General features: G+C 44.1%; 1 protein-coding gene across 3 annotated transcripts in view; it reads right to left on the reverse strand.

Annotated features, from left to right (window-relative positions):
* Positions 1-22,264, reverse strand: part of aig1 (androgen-induced 1 (H. sapiens)) — a 265,682-nt gene that overhangs the window by 43,478 nt on the left and 199,940 nt on the right. For 2 of the 3 annotated variants that reach the window (XM_063055447.1, XM_063055446.1), the window contains one exon: positions 11,050-11,165. The exons of the other annotated variant lie outside the window; for it this stretch is intronic. In XM_063055447.1, coding sequence (XP_062911517.1) covers positions 11,050-11,165 — 116 coding nt within the window. The remainder of the gene's footprint in view (positions 1-11,049; positions 11,166-22,264) is intronic. 3 annotated transcript variants of the gene reach the window in all.

A 22,264-nucleotide genomic window follows, 5' to 3' on the forward strand; every position in this document is an offset into this window, starting at 1 on the left:
AATACCATGGGCTCTCATCTTGTTAAGCAGCTTTATGTGTGGCACCTTGTCAAAAGCCTTCAGAAAATCCAAGTACACAACATCAATCAATTCTCCTTTGCCTATCCTGCTTGTTATTTCCTCAAAGCATTCCAATAGCTTTGTCAGGCAAGAAATCCTCCTTGAGGAAACAATGCAACACACATCAAAGTTGCTGGTGAACGCAGCAGGCCAGGCAGCATCTCTAGGAAGAGGTACAGTCGACGTTCCGGGCCGAGACCCTTCGTCAGGACTAACTGAAGGAAGAGTTAGTAAGAGATTAGAAAGTGGGAAGGGGAGGGGGAGATCCAAAATGATAGGAGAAGACAGGAGGGGGAAGGATGGAGCCAAGAGCTGGACAGGTGATTGGCAAAAGGGATATGAGAGGATCATGGGACAGGAGGCCCAGGGAGAAAGACAAAGCCGGGGGGAACCCAGAGGATGGGCAAGGGGTATAGTGAGAGGGACAGAGGGAGAAAAAGGAGAGAGAGAAAAGAGTGTGTGTATATAAATAAATAAATAACGGATGGGGTACGAGGGGGAGGTGGGGCATTAGCGGAAGTTAGAGAAGTCGATGTTCATGCCAGCAGGTTGGAGGCTACCCAGACGGAATATAAGGTGTTGTTCCTCCAATGGGGCTTTTCATTCCAGGACGAGGGAGATGTCCTCCTTCTTTAAAGAAAGGGGCTTCCCTTCCTCCACTATCAGCTCTGCTCTCAAACGCATCTCCCCCACTTCACGTACATCTGCTCTCACCCCATCCTCCCGCCACCCCACTAGGAATAGGGTTCCCCTGGTCCTCACCTACCACCCCACCAGCCTCCGGGTCCAACATATTATTCTCCGTAACTTCTGCCACCTCCAACGGGATCCCACCACTAAGCACGTCTTTCCCTCCCCCCCCTCGCTCTGCTTTCCGCAGGGATCGCTCCCTACGTGACTCCCTTGTCCATTTGTCCCCCCATCCCTCCCCACTGATCTCCCTCCTGGCACTTATCCTTGTAAGCAGAACAAGTGCTACACATGCCCTTACACTTCCTCCCTTACCACCATTCAGGGCCCCAAACAGTCCTTACAGGTGAGGCGACACTTCACCTGTGAGTCGGCTGGGGTGATATACTGCGTCCAGTGCTCCCGATGTGGCCTTCTATATATTGGCGAGACCCGACGCAGACTGGGAGACCGCTTTACTGAACACCTACGCTCTGTCCGCCAGAGAAAGCAGGATCTCCCAGTGGCCACACATTTTAATTCCACGTCCCATTCCCATTCTGACATGTCTATCCACGGCCTCCTCTACTGTAAAGATGAAGCCACACTCAGGTTGGAGGAACAACACCTTATATTCCATCTGGGTACCCTCCAACCTGATGGCATGAACATCGACTTCTCTAACTTCCGCTAATGCCCCACCTCCCCCCTCGTACCCCATCTGTTATTTATTTTTATACACACATACTTTCTCTCACTCTCCTTTTTCTCCCTCTGTCCCTCTGACTATACCCCTTGCCCATCCTCTGGGTTCTCCCCCCCTTGTCTTTCTCCTCGGACCTCCCGTCCCATGATCCTCTCGTATCCCCTTTGCCAATCACCTGTCCAGCTCTTGGCTCCATCCCTCCCCTTCCTGTCTTCTCCTATCATTTTGGATCTCCCCATCCCCCTCCCACTTTCAAATCTCTTACTAACTCTTCCTTCAGTTCGTCCTGACGAAGGGTCTCAGCCTGAAATGTCGACTGTACCTCTTCCTAGAGATGCTACCTGGCCTGCTGCGTTCACCAGCAACTTTGATGTGTGTTGCTTGAATTTCCAGCATCTGCAGAATTCCTGTTGTTTGAGGAAACAATGCTGACTTTGGCCTATTTTACCATGTGCCTCTAAGTACACCAAAACTTCATCCTTAGTAATAGACTCCAACATCTGGAGTCAGGCTAACTGGCCTATACTATCCTTTCTTCCACCTCCCTCCCTTCTTAAAGAGTTCAAAGAAGCTTATGACACAGTAGGTGTGGGGTGTTGCTTGATGATCTGACCCTAGCAATGCATTATTTATTGGTCAGTTGCTGGTTAAATAACGCTCAGACTGTATGTCATTAAGAAGGTGAAGGTGACCACATTCTTGAACCACTGCAGTCCTTTCTAGGGAACTTCTTAATACAATAAAGCTATAGAGTCTGTAAGGCCATTTCGCAAGGCATGTAGGAATTAACTTACTGTGATTATGAAGTTCCACATACAAATTATCACTTATATTTATTTATTTTATTTGGAGACCGAGCACGAAAGGGGCCACTCTGGCCCAATAATCTGCTCTGCCCAACAGCCCACCTATTTAACCCTAGCCTAATCATAGGAAGATTTGTAATGAGCAATTAACCTACCAACCAGTACGTCCTTGGACTGTGGGAAGACACGTGCGTGAACACACATGGTCACAGGAAGGATGCACGAACTTCTGATAGAGGACACCAGCATTGGGTATGAACTCCGAACTCCAACACCCCAAACTGGCAATGCATTGCGCTCACTGCTGCACTACCATAGCATCCTATCAATAGTCTGAATAACATGCTCAGGGCATAATTAGTAATTTTGAAGAGGACACTGAAAAAAAAACAATCTTTGGACTCACTTTCAAGGACTCTGCAACTCATGTTCTTGGTATTTATTTATGCATCTATCTAACCATGTATTTATTTAATTGCACAAGTTTATCTTCTTTTGCACATTGGTTATTTGTTACTCTTTGTTTATGTGTAGCTTTTCAATGATTCACTTGTAGGAACACTCTATTCTTGCCCACAAGAAAGTGTCTCAGGCTTGTATATGGTGACGTATACACACTTTGATAATTTACTTCAAACTTTGGAAAAATAGATGGTGTAGTAAACAATGAAGAAGGTTATTGAAAATTACAGGGGAGCATTGATCAGGTGAGGAAGTGGGCCAAGAAATGGCAAATGATGTTTAATTCGGATAAGTGCGAAGTGTTGCAGTTTGGAAAGTTAATTCCAGGTTGGACTTTCATAGTGAATGGCATGGCCCTGGAGAATGTCATAGAACAGGTGGACCTTGAAGTACAAACACATGGGTCCCTCGCAGTGGTGTCACAGGTAGACAGGGTGGTAAAGGAAGCTTTCATCAATCAGGGCGCTGAGTATCGAAGTCTGAATCTTATGTACAGTTATATGTGACACTGGTGAAGCCACACTTGGAGTATTATGTTCAGTCAAACCCTTTCTCTTCTGAGCCACAGAGCCTGACTCAGTGCCAGAGACTTGGTTGCTGCAGCTTTTCCTTGGTATGTTATCCCCCCAGAAGTATTCAGAATGATATACTTATTATTGAGAGAAGCCCATTTCCTTTCCCTCTGTTGACAGTCACTCAGCTACCTACGTCCTGCAACTTAGGGGTGACTACCTCCCTGTAGCTCCTAACCCTCACCTCCTCATTCTCCCTTATGAGCTAAAGGTGATCCAGGTCCACCTCCTGTTCACGAACACGGTCTGTAATGAGTTGTATCCAGATGCAGTTCTTGCAGATGTAGCAATCAGGGAGACTGGAGCCCCCCTGGCTCTCCCACATCTTGAATAAGGAGCGCATCACTGACCTGGGGTCCATCCTCACTGCTCTAGTTGGGCACTCATAAAGAAATAAAGAGAAACTTGACAAAAAACCTTAACCTAGTCTCCCTCTCTCCTTGTCGAAGCCTCAGTTCCCCACACTAATTTTGTCCCACTCCAACACTCTGGCCACCCCCACAATGGCCGCTCCACTTCCACTTAACTTCTTTATTTTGGCCCTTGCTAAGTGTCTGATAACCCAAATAATTTAAAGTTTCTGCAGAAATTCCCAACAGGTCCAGTTTGCCTTTTGGATTTGGTGTAAACTCTGCAAGCAACAACCCCAGCGATCTCATGCTTCGCAGAATATCAGATTGTTATAGTTGACAGACAGTACCGTTTTCTCAAGGCGGCAATGGCTAACACCAGAGGGTATCCTTTTATGTAGGGTGGTGGGGTGGTGAGACATCTCTATCAATGGAGGTGCAAGGCACTTCTTCCCTCTGCTAACCTGCAGGCCATCCTTGGGCAAGGTGTAGCACCTGCTTATCCCTCCAGATCAGGGTCATGTGAAGCCATGGGAGCAGGTGGTGGATGGTCATATGAGCAGCTGGTGCATATCACAAGTCCTGGCTATGCCACCACTGATGCCAGGCAGACAATCTCTGAAGAGTATTGATAATAGCTGGGGTCATCTGCCTTGTAAAGACACTGCCCGGAAGAAGGCAATGACAAACCACATCTGTAGAAAAAATTGCCAAGAACAATCAAGGGCAAGACCATGATCACCCACGTCATATGACATGGCACATAATGATGATGATGAACCTTTTATGGTGATTAGAGAAAATTATAATGGAGATGTCAGAGGTAGGTTTTTTACACAGAGAGAGGTTGGTGCATACAATGCCCTGCCAGGGGTAGTGATAGAGGCTGATACCATAGGGACACTTAAAAGACTCTTAGATAGGCACATGAATGGTAGAAAAATGGAGGGCTGTGTGGGAGGGAACCGTTAGACTGACCTTGGAGCAAGTTAAAATGTCGTCACAAAATGGAGGACTATGGGCTGTTTAGGAGGGTGGGGGTTAGATTGATCGCTGAGTAGGGTTATGAAGGTTGGCACAGCTTCAAAGTTTAAAGCTGAAAGTAAATTTATTATCAAAGTGCATATATATCAGCATATACAACTTTGAGGTTCATTCCGATGTTACAATGTTCTGCATCACTGCTCCAAGTGACCTACTCTGGCAGAGTAGATCAGCACAACATTGTGGGCAGAACAGCCTGTATTGTGCCGTAATGTTTTATCTGTTGAATTGATTCAGGATTTGGTTGACTGATTGGTATTGGTCATGTTGAAAGGCCCCCTCTGTTGATCTACTCTTGACCACGCTTTCAGAATAAATCACTCTAAAAACATAGAACAGAGTACAGTTCAGAACGATTTTAGAGGCACTATGGTGGCATAGTGGTTAGCGCAACATGATTATAGCTTGTGGTGTCAGAGTTCAGAGTTCAATTCCAGCACAGTTCGTAAGTAATTTATATGTCCTCCCCATGAACCCGTGGTTTCCTCCGGGTGCTCCAGTTTCCCCCCACAGTCCAAAGACATACCGGTTAGTGAATTGGTCATTGTAAATTGTCCTGTCATTAGGCTAGTGTTAAATAGGGGGGGAACGGAGTGGCGTGGGCTCATTGAACCAGAAGGGCCTGTTCCATGCTGTATCTCTGAATAAATAAATGAATGCAGACCTTTTGGCCCTCAATGTTGTGCTGACATTATTACCTATTCCTAACCGGCCTAACCCTTCCCGCCCACCTAACCCTCTATGGCCAACAATTTCAATTCAATTTCCTATTTCCATTCCAACATGGTCTCCTCTCCTGCCACAATGAGACCAAAACTCAGGTCAAAGTAGCAACAACTCATATTCCATCTATTAACTTCAAACTTTCTGCATAATTACTCAAAGAGTTGAACTGCACATGCATGTAACGAGAGCTGTATAACTCATCTCCTTCTACCTTAGGCCACAAACTTATCAATCACCCCTGCTGTGGACCACTTTCTGGAGGTCCAAGTTGCCGACTTCTACAAAGAAGGGATCCGTATGCTCCACGACCGCTGAACTGAGTGTGTAAATGTAGAGGGGGACGATGTTGAAAAATAAATGTGCTAGGTTTTCTAAAATTGACTCCTTCTACCTTAGGCTACAAACTTATCAATCACCCCTGCTGTGGACCACTTTCTGGAGGTCCAAGATGCCGACTTCTACAAAGAAGGGATCCGTATGCTCCACGACCGCTGAACTAAGTGTGTAAATGTAGGAGGAGATTATGTTGAAAAATAAATGTGTTAGGTTTTCTAAAATTGACGCCTTGTACCTTAGGCCACGAACTTATTAATCACCCCTCGTATGTAAGTAAGTTATCTTATCTATTTATTGTGTTTTTTATTATTCTGTTCTTTATCTTTTGTCTTTGTTTTTGTGCTGCCTTGGATCTGGACTAACAATTATTTTGTTTTCCTTTACGCTTGAGTACCAGAAATAACATTAAAAAATCTTGAATCCTTGCGACTGTCTAAATCCTTCTGCAGACCTTTCTTCCTCAACACTACCTGCTCCTCCACCTATCTTTGTATAGACAATAAAGCTATCAATTCTGTCATCCACGTAATGGGTTAGCATCTTCTGGACGGGCTGAAAGGAATGTGGAAAAAAGGATGCCGTCACCTTTTCAAGGCCTCGACACCAAAAATGCACAAAAGCGGGTCTGACTCATTTATAACTGCTACACCTTGATGACAGCCTGCAGAGTTAATTATTATTCAGAGTGTTTAAAATAATTCGCTGCCTATCAGCCTTCGCCAGAGCTCCTGTCTATACCACTTCAGAGCTCTGCGTGGGATGTGTGCTGGAGCGATAGCTCCTGATTTAGGTCCTTTATTGTCACTTCAACAGCCTCCAGTTGTTGAAGAGAAGTCGTTATTAATTAAAACATTGCTGCGGTTCCTCTGAATAACAGAGGGCTTGTAAATCCAGGATCTGCTTTTGTATCAGAAGGGAAACATCAGCAGAGAAGGGCTACGGTTAAATTGCAGTGTGGTGGTGAGGTTTACTGGTTCGTTGAAGACCCCTGGCTCAATGGATGGCCTTGGACTCTCCATAATGTTCAAGGGCACACACTGTGGCCCATTAACTTCTGGCCATATGGACTGACATCTCATTGGTTCAATAAAAATTGTCCCATTCAAATATGTGAACCCATGAACACTACCTCGCTGTTTTGGTCTCTCTGGAAACCACTTACTTCTTCATCTATACACTCACTGTCCACTTTATTAAGTACACCAGCACATCTGCTCATTAATGCAAATATCTAATTAGCCAATCATGCGCAGCAACTCAATGTATAAAAACATACAGACATGGTCAAAAAGATCAGACTGAACTTCAGAATAGGGAGGAAATGTGATCTAAGTGACTTTGACCATGGAATGATTGTTAATACCAAGCGGGGTGGTTTGACTATCACAGAAACTGCTGATCTCCTGGGATTTTCATGCACAACAGTCTCTAGACTTTATAGAGAATGGTGTAAAAAAACAAAAATATCCAGCGAGAGGCAATTCTGTGGGCAAAAATGCCTGGTTAATAAGAGAGGTCAGAGAGAATGGCCAGACTGGTTCAAGCTGACAGGAAGGTGACAGTAACTCAAATAACCACACATTACAACAATGGCGTACAGAAGAGCATCTCTGAATGTACAACACACCGAACCTTGAAGTGGATGGGCTACAGCAGCAGAAGATCATGAACAAACACACAGCGGCCACTTTATTAGGTACAGGAGGTACTTAGTAATGTGGCTACGGCGTGTACTTATTGCAATTTACGATATATTTTATGTATTGTATACTGTGTCACAAAACGACAAATTTCACATGTTTCAATGATTATAAACCACCTTCTGATTCTGGTTCAGTGAAGGAATATAATTACAATGCATTTGGGAATGTATTTTGATAGTGAAATTGCTATCGGATTTTGTTAATCAGTGGTGACACAGTCCAGATTTGGCTGAGCATTGTGTAGCAGTGAGCCTAACTCTTTACAGCATCAGCAATCAGGGTTCAATTCTTGCCGCTGTCAGTAAGGAGCTTGTACATTCTCCCCGTGACTGCTTGGGTTTCCTCCGGGTGTTCTGGATTCCTCCCACATTCCAAAGCCATATTGGTTAATTACTTGTGGGTATGCTATGTTGGCACCAGAAGTATGGCAACAATTGGCGTCTGCCCCCAGCATATAGAACATGGAAAATAGAAGACGACAGCACAGTAGAGGCTCTTTAGCCCAAGATAATGTGCCAACATTTTAACCCACTCTAAGATCAACCTAACCTTCCTTCTTACATAGTCCTCAAATTTTCCATGTGCCTACCTAAGAGATTGTTAAATGTCCCCAATGTATCTGCCTCTATCACCACCTCTGGCAGAGTGTCCATACAGCCACCACTCTCTGTGTAAAGAACCTATCTCTGACTTCCTCCCTGTACTTTTCTCCAATCACCTTAAAGTTATGTCTTCTTATATTAACTATTTCTACAGTGGGAATAGGACACTGGCTGTCCACTCGATCTATGCCTCTTATCATCTTGTACACCTCCATCAAGTCACTTCTCATCCTCCTTTTCTCCAAAGAGGAAAACCTGAGCTCACTCAATCATTGCTCATGTTGGTTGTTCGATAAATTTGCTGTGTCCCATCCAGTACATCTGAATATTTACGTTGCATTTGGGAATACTATTCAATGGTCCTGTTGTTATCAGATATAGTTAGCCATCAGGTCACAGTTCAGATTTCACAAAAACACTCATGATAAGAGACTTTTGGATAGGAATATGGATGAGAGACTCTTGATCCAAAACATTGACTGTTTATTCCCCTCCACAGATGCTGCCTGACCTGCTGAGCTCCTCCAGCAATTTGTGTATGTTGCTCTGGATTTCCAGTATCTGCAGAATCTCTTGTGTTTACAGTGATGGATAATTCCACTTGATTTCTTTGAGTCTCTGTGGTACCTTTGAATGCACGGTCAGCATTCTCACACCTCAGTAAAATGGTGCCCCTCTAAAGACATGAACACAAAGATCTGAGTTACCCCACTGTCTATACTGAGGATATATCAGCAGTGAACAACTCCTGGGTGGACACAAAAGTTCCTGTCGAAGGACTGTAGAGGTATTGCATCACAGGTAAAGTCCTTCCCAATGCCCAGCACATTTACATGGAATGCTGCCATAAGAAAGCAGTATCTACCATCGAAGACCCTCACCATCCAGGCCATGCCCTCTTCTCGCTGCTGCCATCAGGAAGGAGGTACGACACCACAGGGTCAGGAACAGTTATTGTCAAAAAACCATCAGGTTTCTGAACCAGAATAACTTCACTCACTTCAACGCTGAATGATTCCACAGCCTATAATCCCACTGTCAAGGACCCTACAATACATGGTCTCTATATTATTATTTACTGTTTTTATTATTCAACATTTTGTCTTCTTTTGCACTTGGGTTATTTGTCAGTCTTAGTTAATGTATAGGTTTTCATAAATTCCATTGTTTTTCTTTATTTTCCTGTAAATGCCTGCAAGGTAGGACACGGTGACATAGACATACTTTGATAAAAATTTACTGTGAACTTTGAACATTGACTACTGTATCTACATCTCAGCTGACAATACTAGAAGTTTGCTATAAGCAAATTGGCAGCAAATTTTCTAATCTTAAAAATAGTATCCACAAATAAAATGATATTCCACTGACCATAAAAGCATTTTTGAGAGATAGTATCCTTCTAATAGATCCCTCCTTCTTCAGCCCTTTAACCTCTTCCACCTCTCCCCTCCCAACTTCTTACTTCATCCTTCTCCCCCACCCACCCACCTTCCCCATTATCTGGTCTCCCCTGTCACCTGCCAGTACGCTACCTTTCCCTCAGCCTACCTTCTGCCCCCAGGTCTTAAAATGGCCAACATATCTTAATCCATTTCACCCCCAATAATTTTAGTCACTAATACAGAAAGCTAGAGAGAGAGAGAGAGATAGAGAGAGAGAGATGGAGAGAGAGAAAGGAGAAAGACAGCGAGAGAGAGAGAGAAAGAGAGAGAGGCAGAGAGGGGGGGGAAGAGAGAGAAGGGGAGAAAGAAAGAGAGAGGGGGAGGGGGAGGGGGAGGAGGGAGAGGAAGAGAGAGAGGGATAGAGAGAGGGAGGGAGAGAGGGAGAGATAGAGAGAGAGAGAGGGAGAGGAAGGAGGAGAGTGGGAGAGAGGCAAAATGTTTCCCTTTTTCAATGCATGCTATGATGTGCACTTAAAACCACCAACACCAGTTAAGTACGTGATAATTAATGGTTAATACCAAGGTTCTTCAGGACAGTCTTGAGGGTTAAGCAAAGAAATTTTTGCTGGTGTTCAGTCATCAAGCACTAAAGCACAAAAACAGGCCCTTTGGCCCATCTAGTCCATGACAAACTCTTAAAATGTTTCATTCCATCAACCTGTACCTGGACTATAGCCTTCCATACCCTTCCCATCCATGTATCTGTCTAAATTTCTCTTAAATGTTGAAATCTAACCCACATCCTCCACTTCCACTGGCAGCTCGTTCCACACTTGCACCAACCTCTGAGTAGAGATATGACCTCTCCTCTTTCCCTTAATCATTTAACCCCTTAACCCAGAAACTCTAGTTCTAGTCTTACCCAACCTCAGTGGAAAAAGCCTGCTTTCATTTACCCTCTCTATACCCCTCATAATATTGTATACATCTATCAAATATCTCCTCATTCTCCTATGCTCCAGAGAATAAAGTCCTAACCTATTCAGCCTTTCCCTATAGCTCAGGTCCTCAAGACCTGGAAACAATCTTGTAAATTTTCTCTGCACTCTTTCAACTTATTGATATCTTTCTTGTAGGTAGATGACAAAACAGCACATAATACTCCACCAATGTCTTATAAAACTTCAACATAACATCGCAACTTCTGTACTCAATACTTTGATTTCTGAAGGCCAATGTGCTAAAAGCTTTCATTATGACCCTATCAACCTGTGATGATACTTTCAATGAATTATGAAGCTGCATTCCTCAATCCCTTTGTTTTAGCACACTCCTCAATACTCCAAATTAGGCCTCATCATCACCTTGTACAACTTCAACATCCCAACTCCCGTACTCAACACTTCAATTTATGAAATAGATCACATTTGGAAAGCTAAAGATAGTTACGTGTTGACAGTTGCTTCTTGATTTCTGCAGCAGTTTACAATAGTGCTCTTAAGGCTGAAAATGCATCCGTAATTGAGATTTCAGCTTGACTGAGTGGGAATTGGTGATGACTGCGTCCATTATGTCCAAATATAGCAGTGGGTGACTCAACTATGGTGCCGTTAAGTGGAGCCACTTACCATAGAATATATCCAGTGGAAAAGAAGCTAACGGCAGCCTGGCCTGTCGTTCTGTTTGGGTAATGATGATGAGTTGTCCTCATTTCAATCAGAATGAAGGGAAGGACTGTGGTGTGCTGCAAGGGGAAATAACAAAATAAAGATGTATCATGCTGGGACTGAGAAGTAATAAATATACCTATTAGCAATTCAAATTGGACACCTTGAATAATTGAAGAAAAGGAGGGGGCTGCAACATTGCAATGAGGCGGTTTTCGAATCTGTCTCGTTTGGAAACTTCACGCCCCCCCCCCCTTTTGCGTTGTCAGCTCATTACTGTGATCCCACACCTCAAGGGTCCTCTCTTCAGGCAGTCAGAGGACTGAAAACAGCTCTGTCAATCAGTAGCAGGAAGCTTAAACAGTTCCTGCATTTCTTAACCAAATGTGGCAGCCGTCTGCTGATGTGGAGAGGATGTTTCTTAGAGTGGGAGACTCTAGGACCAGAGGGTACAGACTCAGAATGCAAGGATGTCCCTGTGGAACAGAGATGAAGTGGAATTTCTTTAGCTAAAGGGTGATGAATGTGTGGAACTCACTGCCACAGACGGCTGTGGAGGCCAACTCATTGAATATTTAAAGTGGAGTTTGATCCGTTCCTCATTAGTAGTCAGTGTCAAAGGATATAGGGAGGAGGCAGGAGAATGGGGTTGAGGGGGATTATAAATTAGCCATGGTAGAAGGTACTTGATGGGCTGAATGGCCTAATTTTGGCCTTCTAAGGCTGAGTGAACTAGACTTTTCCTCTTTGGAGTGAAGGAGGATGAGAGGTGACTGGTTAGGTGTGTATAATGATAAGAGACATAGATTGAGTGGAGAGCCAGAGACTATTTGTCAGTGTGGGAATCGTTAATACCAGGGGGATATTTTTAAGGTGATTGGAGGAAAGTATAAGAGGGATATCTGAGGTGAGGTCTTTACACAGAGCAGATGTACCAGGGTGCTGCCTAGATTAGAGAGCAATCCTCATGAGAATAGGTTGAGTGAGCGAGGGCTTTTTTCTTTGGAGTTAAAGAAGACGAAAGGTGAATTGATAGAGATAAACAAGCTGATAAGAAGCATGGATCAAGAGGAAAGCCAGAGACTTTATCCCAGGGTGGAAATAGTTAATACCAGGAGGATATTTTTTGGTGATTTGGGGAGAATATAAGGGGGATTTCAGAGGTAAGTTCTTTATACAGAGAGGGATGAGTGTGTGGAATGCCCTGCCAATGGTGGTGGCATTAGGGACATTTTAAAAACTCTTAGATAAGCACATACATGACAGAAAAATGGAGGGATACGTAGGAGGGAAGGGTTAGATTGATCTTAGAGTAGGTTAAAAGGTCAGCACAACATTGTGGGCCGAAGAGCCTGTGCTGTTCTGTGTTCAGAAAGCTTTGGAGGGAAGAGGTAAACTTCCGTCCTCAGTGAACAAACCGGCAAAGTTTCTCATTTCCCAGTGCATGCTGAGTTATTTTGAAAAGGTAGTAATTACACCACATTTGCAGAGCTGGCTGACACTAATGGTGACAGCAGGCAATTAAAGCATTTTTAGCGGAGTGGAGTGAAGTCAGAGTAAAAATGCTAATGCTAAAAAAGGAAACAGAAAGCTCTGGAAACTCAAGTCAGCCATTCCAGCCCATATTTTCAGCTTTCACAAAATTTCCTGTCAACCAGCAAATGCAGGTTTATTTTTCTATCTTCAAAGTTTAAAGTTCAAACTAAATTTATTACCAAAATACATCTATGTCACTATATACAATCCTGAGACTCTACTTTTGCAGGCATACTCAATACATCCGTAACCATAACAAAATCAATGAAAGACCACACCACAGGGTGACTAACTATGTGCAAAACAAAACAAACTGTGCAAATACAAAAAGAGAAAAGCAAACAAAATAAAAATAAATACAAAAGCAATAAATATTAAGAACATGAAATGAAGAGTCCTTGAAAGTGAGTCCATAGGTTGTGGGAACGCTTCAGTGATGGAGTGAGTGAAGTTGAGTGAAGTTATCCCCTCTGGTTCTAGAGCCTGATGGTTGAGGGGTAAAAATTGTTCCTGAACCTGGTGATATGAGGCCCTGAGGGTGATTCTCCCACAGGTTCACCAATTAATATTCGGTAGTCTATTCTCTAATCAGCCATTAACTTTGTTACCAGATATTCTCCCCACCTGTCGTAGTGTCAATCTTACCTGCTCATCGAGAGCTGTTCCCCTGTGCTAGCTAGGAAGTGGTGTGTTTAAGGAACATTGGAGGCCATCTATTGGCTGCCATTTGGTGCCACGACAATGACACCAACAGAGTTTAAATCTATTGTGCTGACTGCACCTGGTCCCTTTTTTATTCTTTTTGATTCAGGTGACAGGATTGCGACTGGTGCCGTGGAAACAAAGATAGAGTACTGTGGGAGAGAGTACCCGAACGTACACTTTACATAAGTATTTGTAACGGGCTGTAACTTGAAGGATTTACTGAATGTTTAGAGTCTATCTTGTCCTGCAAATAAATAGATCACTTTGTTAGTGGTAGTCAGTGTCTTCAATCCCCATTTAAACCTAATTCAACACAACACCACCCCACTACACTCAAACCTGATTTCACAGAACACCTCACTTCACTGAAGCCTGATTTCACACACACCTTCAACTTCACTCAAACCTGATTTCACACACCACCCCACTTTACTCAAACCTGATTTCATACACAACCCCACTTCACTCAAAACTGATTTCACACATCACCCCATTTCACTCAAATCTGATTTCATACACAATCCCACTTCACTCAAACCTGATTTCACAAAACACCACACCACTTCACTCAAACATGATTTCAGAACATACCCAATTTCACTCAAATCTGATTTCATACACAACCCTACTTCACTCAAATCTGATTTCATACACAACCCCATTTCACTCAAATCTGATTTCATACACAACCCCACATCACTCAAGCCTGATTTCACACACCACCCCACTTTACTCAAACCTGATTTCACAGACCACACCACTTCACTCAAACATGGTTTCAGAACATACCCTATTTCACTCAAATCTGATTTCATACACAACCCCACTTCACTCAAGCTTGATTTCAGACATCACCCCACTTCATTCAAACCTGATTTCAGACAACACCACCCACTTCACACTTTCCTTCTTTTTCTTGGAATCAAAGTCAGGTCTGTTGTCGGTGACATCCTGTATGTTGTGAAATTTGTTCTCTTGTTACAGCTGCGCAGTGCAAGATAGGGTGCTATGGTTGTGCAGCAGTTAGCACAATGCTACTACAGTCTAGGGCGTTCCGGAGTTCAGAGTTTAATTATGGCACTGTCTGCAAGGAGCTTGTATGTTGCTATGTGACCACGTGAATTTCCTCTGGGCGCTCCAGTTTCCTCCCACAGTCCAAAGACATTTCTGTTAGTAGATGAATGGAATCCTACTACCAAACACATCGTCACCATGCCCTCACTCTATGCTTTCCACAGGGATCATTCTCTTTGTGATTCCCCTGTCCATTCATCGCTCCCTACTAAACTTCCTCCTGGCACTTATTCTTGCAAGCAGCCTACGTGATACGCCTGCCCATTCACCCCCTCCCCAAGGAGACCTTCCAGGTGAGGCAACACTTCACCTGCGAATCTGCTGGGGTTGTCTATTGTGTCCAGTGCTCCCGCTATGACCTCCTTTACATTAGTGAGGCCCATCCTAAATTTGGCTCCAACAACCAAAAGCAGAATTTTCTGTTGGCCAAACAGTTTAATTTGCATTCCCATTCCGGTTCCGACATGTCGGTCCATGGCCTCCTCTTTTGCCGTGATGAGGCCACTCTCAGGGTGGAGGAGCAACATCTTGTATTCCGATGGATAGACTCCTACCTGATGGCATGAAAATTGACTTCTCCTTCCAGTAATTGTTTTTCCTCCCCCTCCCCTCTTCTTCAATTCCCCACTCTGGCCTCTTAACTATTCTCATCTCCCTATCATCTCCCTGGTGATCCTCTTCCTCTTTCCCTTTCTCCAGTGGTTCACTCTCCTCTCCTATCAGATCCCTTCTTCTCCTGTCCTTTACCTTTCCCACCCCCACCTGGCTTCACCAATCATCTTCCAGCTTTTGGCTATTCTCCTTCCCCTTCCCCCACTTTTTCATTCAGTCATCTTCCCCCTTTGTTTCCAGTGCTGAAGAAAGGTCTCAGCTCAAGACATCAATTGTTTATGCATTTCCATAGATGCTGCCTGACCTGCTGATTTCCTCCAGTTTTTTTTTTGTGTGTGTTGGTTAGATAGGTAGATAGACAGATGGAGTTGATAGACAAATAGATTTAAGACTTTATTCCCTGGAGCATAGGAGAATGAGGGGAGATCTGATAGAGGTATACAAAATGATGAGGGGTATAGATAGGCTTCCATAATGTTGTTATATCTGGGGGTGGTAGTGTGGATAATATCCCACTACCTATTAAATGTTCCCAAAGGCGTATATTTTAAATAGCCTCTGCAACCAGGTCTGGCTCCTGTCCTTCACATATGGTTTGGCTACAAACTCGGCTCTAGTGTCAGAAGAGGAAAGGCCAGGTTATTGTCACTTTAAAACCAGATGTTTTGGGCAGTTGGACTCAGCAGCCATGGGTGGCAGCTCATCTATGCGAAGGAAATTTCTGATCTCAAACCTTCGCTGACTTGCGGCCACACCCATTCATGGGGAAGGCTTTGGGAATAAACGCTGAGGAAAAAACCAGACCTGGCATCTCCAAGGCAGTCCTATGTTGAGTTCAATGCTGACAGGCAATTCCTGTGAAGCCACTAGTGCCAAACTGCATCAGTCTCTGTCATTCCTTTGGGTTTATCAGCTCCATGGAGAGAGGGAGACTGCTACATAGCCAGCAGCTTGCTCTTCATACAGTATCTTACCGCCCTGGCTTGCAAACTGACTTGATGAAGCTGCACCGATGGTGTAGACAGCTGGGATGCGACATCCGTGGTTGACCCTGGCGAATGGATGGCCTCAAGACAGGGTTAATGTGGATGGGTGAGAATAGAACTAGAAGTCATAATTTAAGGGTGGAAGTTGAAATATCTAAGGGAAATATGAGAGCAAACATCTTCACTCACAGGGCGGTGAGAGCGTGGAAAAGCTGCTGACGGAAGCGATGGATGCGGGGTCGATTTCAACATTTAAGAAAATTTGGACAGGCACTTGGATGGGAGGGCAATGGAGGGCTATGGTCCAGATGCAGGTCAAAATGACTATCCTCAGACTAGGTGGATCCTGGGGCCTGTTTTTGTGTTGTAATGCTCCGCAACACTATGCTCTGACTCTCACTAGATAGATAGATAGTTAGGTATAGATAGCTGGATAGATAGATCGATAGATAATTAGACATAGATAGATAGCTCGAGCAAAACATGAATTGCAATGTAGTGTTTATGGGCCATTCAGAAATTTGGTGGTGGAAGGGGTGAAGCTGTTCTTAAGATGTTAAGTATGTGTCTTCGGGCTCCTGTATCTCCTTCCTGATGGCAGCAATGAGAAAAGAGCATGTCCCATGTAGTGAGGGTCCTTGATATTGAATGGTGTCTCAATGAGGCTCCACCTTTTGAAGATGTGCTCGATGGTGGGAAGATTGTGCCTATGATGGAGCTGGCAGAAGCTTTGTGCCTGCTCCTACTTTAATTGTTAATGGATTTATGATTGTTCTATAGAGTGAGATATGGAGAAAAGCTTCATTCTGCATGTCAGCCAAACCATGCCACCAGGTACAAGGACAACTTCTACTCCACTGTTATAAGCCTATTGAGTGTTCCCCTAGTATGCCAGTTTGGTCCTTTAGACCTCAGAACATACCTCGTTATCACCTTGCATCTTATTGTTTACTTGTGCTGCACTTTTGCACTAACATTTTATTCACTATTCTGTGGTTGCTTTTCTCTTTTACTACTCCAATGCACTGAATTGATGAAGCGATCTGTTTGCAAATCAAGTTTCTCACTGTACCTTGGTGCATTTGACAACAATAAACTACATTTTGTTTATTGCTTCAAAGCAGAACTACTTCAAAGGGAAGGGCAATAACAGAATTCAGTGTTAGAATTACAGAGAAAAATGCAGCACAGGTAGAAATATAAAGTGTATATCAATAAACTTGGAAGTTGGTTTATTATTGTCACATGTACAAAAGTACAGTGAAAAAACAGTCCACACCATGAACCTCCAAGACTTTTCCCTCCACGTACCTATTCAAATGCCACACAATGCTGTCTGTTATGCTGCTGGTGTTTAGGGCAGCAATGAAGGTCCACTATCTCTGGTGGTGTTCAGAACTTCCTTCATCATGTCAGTAGTTTCATCTTGGTTTTCATTTCTGTCAGTCATGTAAATTCCAGGTGGTGATTCAGGAATGCCATCACACTCAGATGTAGAAGGAGTCTTCATTACTGTTTCTGTAACAATTCTGTTTTAGCTGAGCCTCTGAACCTGGACCACTCTTAGTGTGGCCTCTACACTTTGACCTGATTGGCATGGGTGACCCTATCAAGCGTCAAAGCACAAGGCCCTGAGTCCAGCCAGCATAGCTCTCCAGGTCATTCAGACATACACGCCTTCAAATTATGACAACACTGTGGCCCACTTGGAGGAAATGCCACACAGGTACAATGAAAAAACAAGTTCTCCTTGTTCAGCCCATGACTCTCCAAGTCTTTCCCTTCCATGTACCTATCCAAATGCTTCTTATATTTGGCAAGTTTACAATATTAAAGAATAACTTAATTTCTATGAGGTACGAAACTCATAGTGTTGCAATGCTATGTTCATTCCACATTGATATATGGAAGCAAATGTTGGACAATATCAAAGCAAAATGAGGGAAGACTCGAAGCTGCAGAAATGCAGTTTCTGAGAAAAATGATGAAAATATCATGGAATGACAGGGTAACAAATGAAGAAGTGTTGCTAAAAGGCAGAATAAGAAGAGAGCTGATATCATCAATCAGGGAGCGGAAGCTGGAATTTCTGGGTCATGTACTGAGGAAAGAGAATCTCGAACATCTTGCATGGACGGGAAAAACTGATGGAAGAAAAAGTCGCAGAAGATAATGCATGATATTCATGAGTTACATCAAGGGATGGACAGGCAAAAGTTTTGACAAGCTTACTAGAACTGCACAGATTAAAGACAGATGGGAAACAAAGATCACCCATGCCATATGACATGGCACATGATAATGATGATGATGGCCCACCTCCACCACTTCCTCTGGCAGCACATTACAGATACTCACTACCCTCTGTGTAAAGACGTTGCTATAAGACATAGCAGCAGGATTAGGCTATTCAGTCCATTGAGTCTGCTCCACCATTTGATAATCTAACCCATGCACATTTGGAACGTGGGTGGAAACCGGAGCACCTGGTGGTCGTGGTGAGGACAGACAGCAGTGGAATTGAATCTGAGTCGTTGGCACTGTAATAGCATCATGATAACCACAACGATACCATGCTGTCCTGTTCACACTATAGAGGGATGAGTAAGCACTGGAGAGCAAGCAAGGCCATGAGACCATAAGACATAGAATCAGAACTGGCCCGGTTGGCCCATCGATTTTTCACCACCATTCCATCTGATTTATTACCCATCTCAACCACAATCTCCTGTCTTCTTCCCATAACTTTTCATGTCCTGACTAATCCAGAAGCTATCAACCTCTGTTTTAAATAGGCTCAATGACTTGATCTGCACAGCTATATTCACCACCCTCTGGCTAAAGAAATACCTCATCTCTGTTCCAAATGGATGTCCCCCTCAGTTCTCTTTTAAATCTCTCCCCTCTTATCTTTTATCTGTGCCCTTTAGCTTTGGACTCTCTGGCCCTGGGAATAAGACTGTGATCGTCCATCTCAGGCATGCTCCTTGTGATTTTATAAACTACGTGAGGTTATTACTGATTCTCCAATGCTTGATGCCCCCGCCTCCCCAGTCCAGGCCATATCCTCATAAATCTCCTCTGAACCCTCTCTGGATTGACAATATCTTTCCTGTAACAGAGAGAGCGAAAATGTACACAATAAAACATAGAACATTATAGGCTATTTGGCCCACAATATTGTGCTGACTGTTTGTCCTACTCTAAGATCACTTTAGCCATAAGATCATAAGATATAGGAGCAAAATTAGGCCATTTGGCCCATTGCGTCTGCTCTGCCATTTCATTATGGGGATCCAATTTTCTTTTCAGCCCCAATCTCCTGCCTCCGTCTCGTATCCCTTCATGCCCTGACCAATCAAGAATCTATCAACCTCTTCCTTAAATATACATAAAGATTTGTCCTCCTCTGGCAAAGAATTCCCCAGATTCATCACTCTCTGACTAAAGAAATTCCTCCTTCAATCCTACATAGCCCTCCATTTTTCTATCATCCTTGTGCCTATCTAACAGTTTCTTAAATGCCCTTGCAACACACATCAAAGTTGCTGGTGAACGCAGCAGGCCAGGCAGCATCTCTCGGAAGAGGTACAGTCGACGTTTTGGGCCAAGACCCTTCGTCAGGACTAACTGAAAGAAGAACTAGTAAGAGATTTGAAAGTGGGAGGGGGAGGGGGGAGATCCAAAATGATAGGAGAAGACAGGAGGGGGAGGGATGGAGCCAAGAGCTGGACAGGTGATTGGCGAAAGGGATATCAGATAATCATGGGACAGGAGGCCTAGGGAGAAAGAAAAGGGGAGGGGGGGAAAAACCCAGAGGATGGACAAGGGGTATAGTGAGAGGGACAGAGGGAGAAAAAGAATGTGTGAATAAGGTACAAGGGGGAGGTGGGGTATTAGCAGAAGTTTGAAAAGTCAGTGCTCATGCCATCAGGTTGGAGGCTACTCAGACGGAATATAAGGTGTTGTTTCTCCAACCTGAGTGTGGCTTCATCTTTACAGGTGAGGAGGCCGTGGATAGACATATCAGAATGGGAATGGAACGTGGAATTAAAATGTGTGGCCACTGGGAGATCCTGCTTTCTCTGGCGGACAGAGCGTAGGTGTTCAGCGAAATGATCTCCCAGTCTGCGTTGGGTCTCGCCAATATATAGAAGGCCACGTCGGGAGTACCGGACGCAGTATATCACCCCAGCCGACTCACAGGCGAAGTGTCGCCTCACCTGGAAGGACTGTCTGGGGCCCTGAATGGTGGTAAGGGAGGAAGTATAAGGGCATGTGTAGCACTTGTTCCGCTTGCAAGGATAAGTGCCAGGAGGGAGATCGGTGGGGAGGGATGGGGGGGACGAATGGACAAGGGAGTCGCGTAGGGAGCGACCCCTGCTGAAAGCAGAGAGGGGGGGAGGGAAAGATGTGCTTAGTGGTGGGATCCCGTTGGAGGTGGCGGAAGTTACGGAGAATAATATGTTGGACCTGGAGGCTGGCGGGGTGGTAGGTGAGGACAAGGGGAACCCTATTCCTAGTGGGGTGGCAGGAGGATGGAGTGAGAGCAGATGTGCGTGAAATGGGGGAGATGCGTTTGAGAGCAGAGTTGATGGTAGAGGAAGGGAAGCCCCTTTCTTTAAAAAAGGAGGATATCTCCCTCGTCCTGGAATGAAAAGCTTCATCTTGAGAGCAGATGCGGCGGAGATGGAGGAATTGCGAGAAGGGGATGGCGTTTTTTCAAGAGACAGGGTGAGAAGAAGAATAGCCCAGATAGCTGTGAGAGTCAGTAGGCTTATAGTAGACATCAGTAGATAAGCTGTCTCCAGAGATAGCGACAGAAAGATCTAGAAAGGGGAGGGAGGTGTCAGAAATGGACCAGGTAAACTTGAGGGCAGGGTGAAAGTTGGAAGCAAAGTTAATAAAGTCAACGAGCTCAGCAAGCGTGCAGGAAGCAGCGCCAATGCAGTCATTGATGTAGCGAAGGAAAAGTGGGGGACAGATACCAGAACAGGTACGGAACATAGATTGTTCCACAAAGCCAACAAAAAGGCAGGCATAGCTAGGACCCATACGGGTGCCCATAGCCACACCTTTAGTTTGAAGGAAGTGGGAGGAGCCAAAGGAGAAATTATTAAGGGTAAGGACTAATTCCGCTAGATGGAGCAGAGTGGTGGTAGAGGGGAACTGGTTAGGTCTGGAATCCAAAAAGAAGCGGAGAGCTTTGAAACCTTCCTGATGGGGGATAGAAGTATATAGGGACTGGACATTCATGGTGAAAATAAAGTGGTGGGGGCCAGGGAACTCAAAATCATCAAAAAGTTTCAGAGTGTGAGAAGTGTCACGAACATAGGTAGGAAGGGATTAAACAAGGGGGGATAAAATGAATTTGCTGCTACCACCACCTCTTGCAGGTAAGTTCACATACATATCAATTTCTGTGTAAAAATCTTACCTCCAACATCCCACCCTTATGCTTTTTCCAATCACTTTAAAATGATTCCTCCTGCTATTAGCCATTTCCACTGTGGGAAAAAGTCCCTGGATTTCCACTTGATCAATGCATCTTGTCATCTTGTACACCCCTACCAAGTCACCTCTCCCTATCCTGGTTAGACATGCTCTCTAGTTCAGGAGGTATCCTGGCAAATCTCTTCTGCACCCTCTCTAAAGCTTCCACATCCTTCCTTTGATGAAGCAACCTGAACTTCAAACTCACAGTGTCAATGTAAAATGACCTCCTCCAAGATCATTCTAACTCTTCCCTAACACATGGCCATCCATTTTTCTTTCATTCATGTGCGTGTCTCTTAAATCTCCATAATGCAGCCAACTCTCCCACTGCACTTGGCAGTACGTTCCATAATACTCAAAGTTCTAAATCGTTTTTGTGTTATTTTATCAAAGATGTTCTGAAAGTCCACCCAAGACACAGCAGCTGGCTCAGCCTGATCTATTCCACATTTTCAACCTCAGAGAATTCCAGTGGATTTACTGAAGATGATTTTCCTTTCATACATTCTTGTTGACTCTGCCCTATTCTTTTATTATTTTATGTGTGGCCACTCACCACTTCCTTAATAATAGGTTCCTGCATTCGCTCTGCTGTTGTTAATAGACAATAAGGTCTATTTTCTCTCTCCTTTACTTTCAAGTTCAAGATTCAAGATTGTTGACACATTAAATACATATAAATACATAAGTTAGCTTATACACATAGATCGAAGTGATGCTGAGCACCGGGGTGTCTGTGTATAAGGTGATTCTGACAAGAAATGATA

This window comes from Mobula hypostoma, chromosome 8 (genome assembly GCF_963921235.1).
Source record: "Mobula hypostoma chromosome 8, sMobHyp1.1, whole genome shotgun sequence".
NCBI classification, from domain to species: domain Eukaryota; kingdom Metazoa; phylum Chordata; class Chondrichthyes; order Myliobatiformes; family Myliobatidae; genus Mobula; species Mobula hypostoma.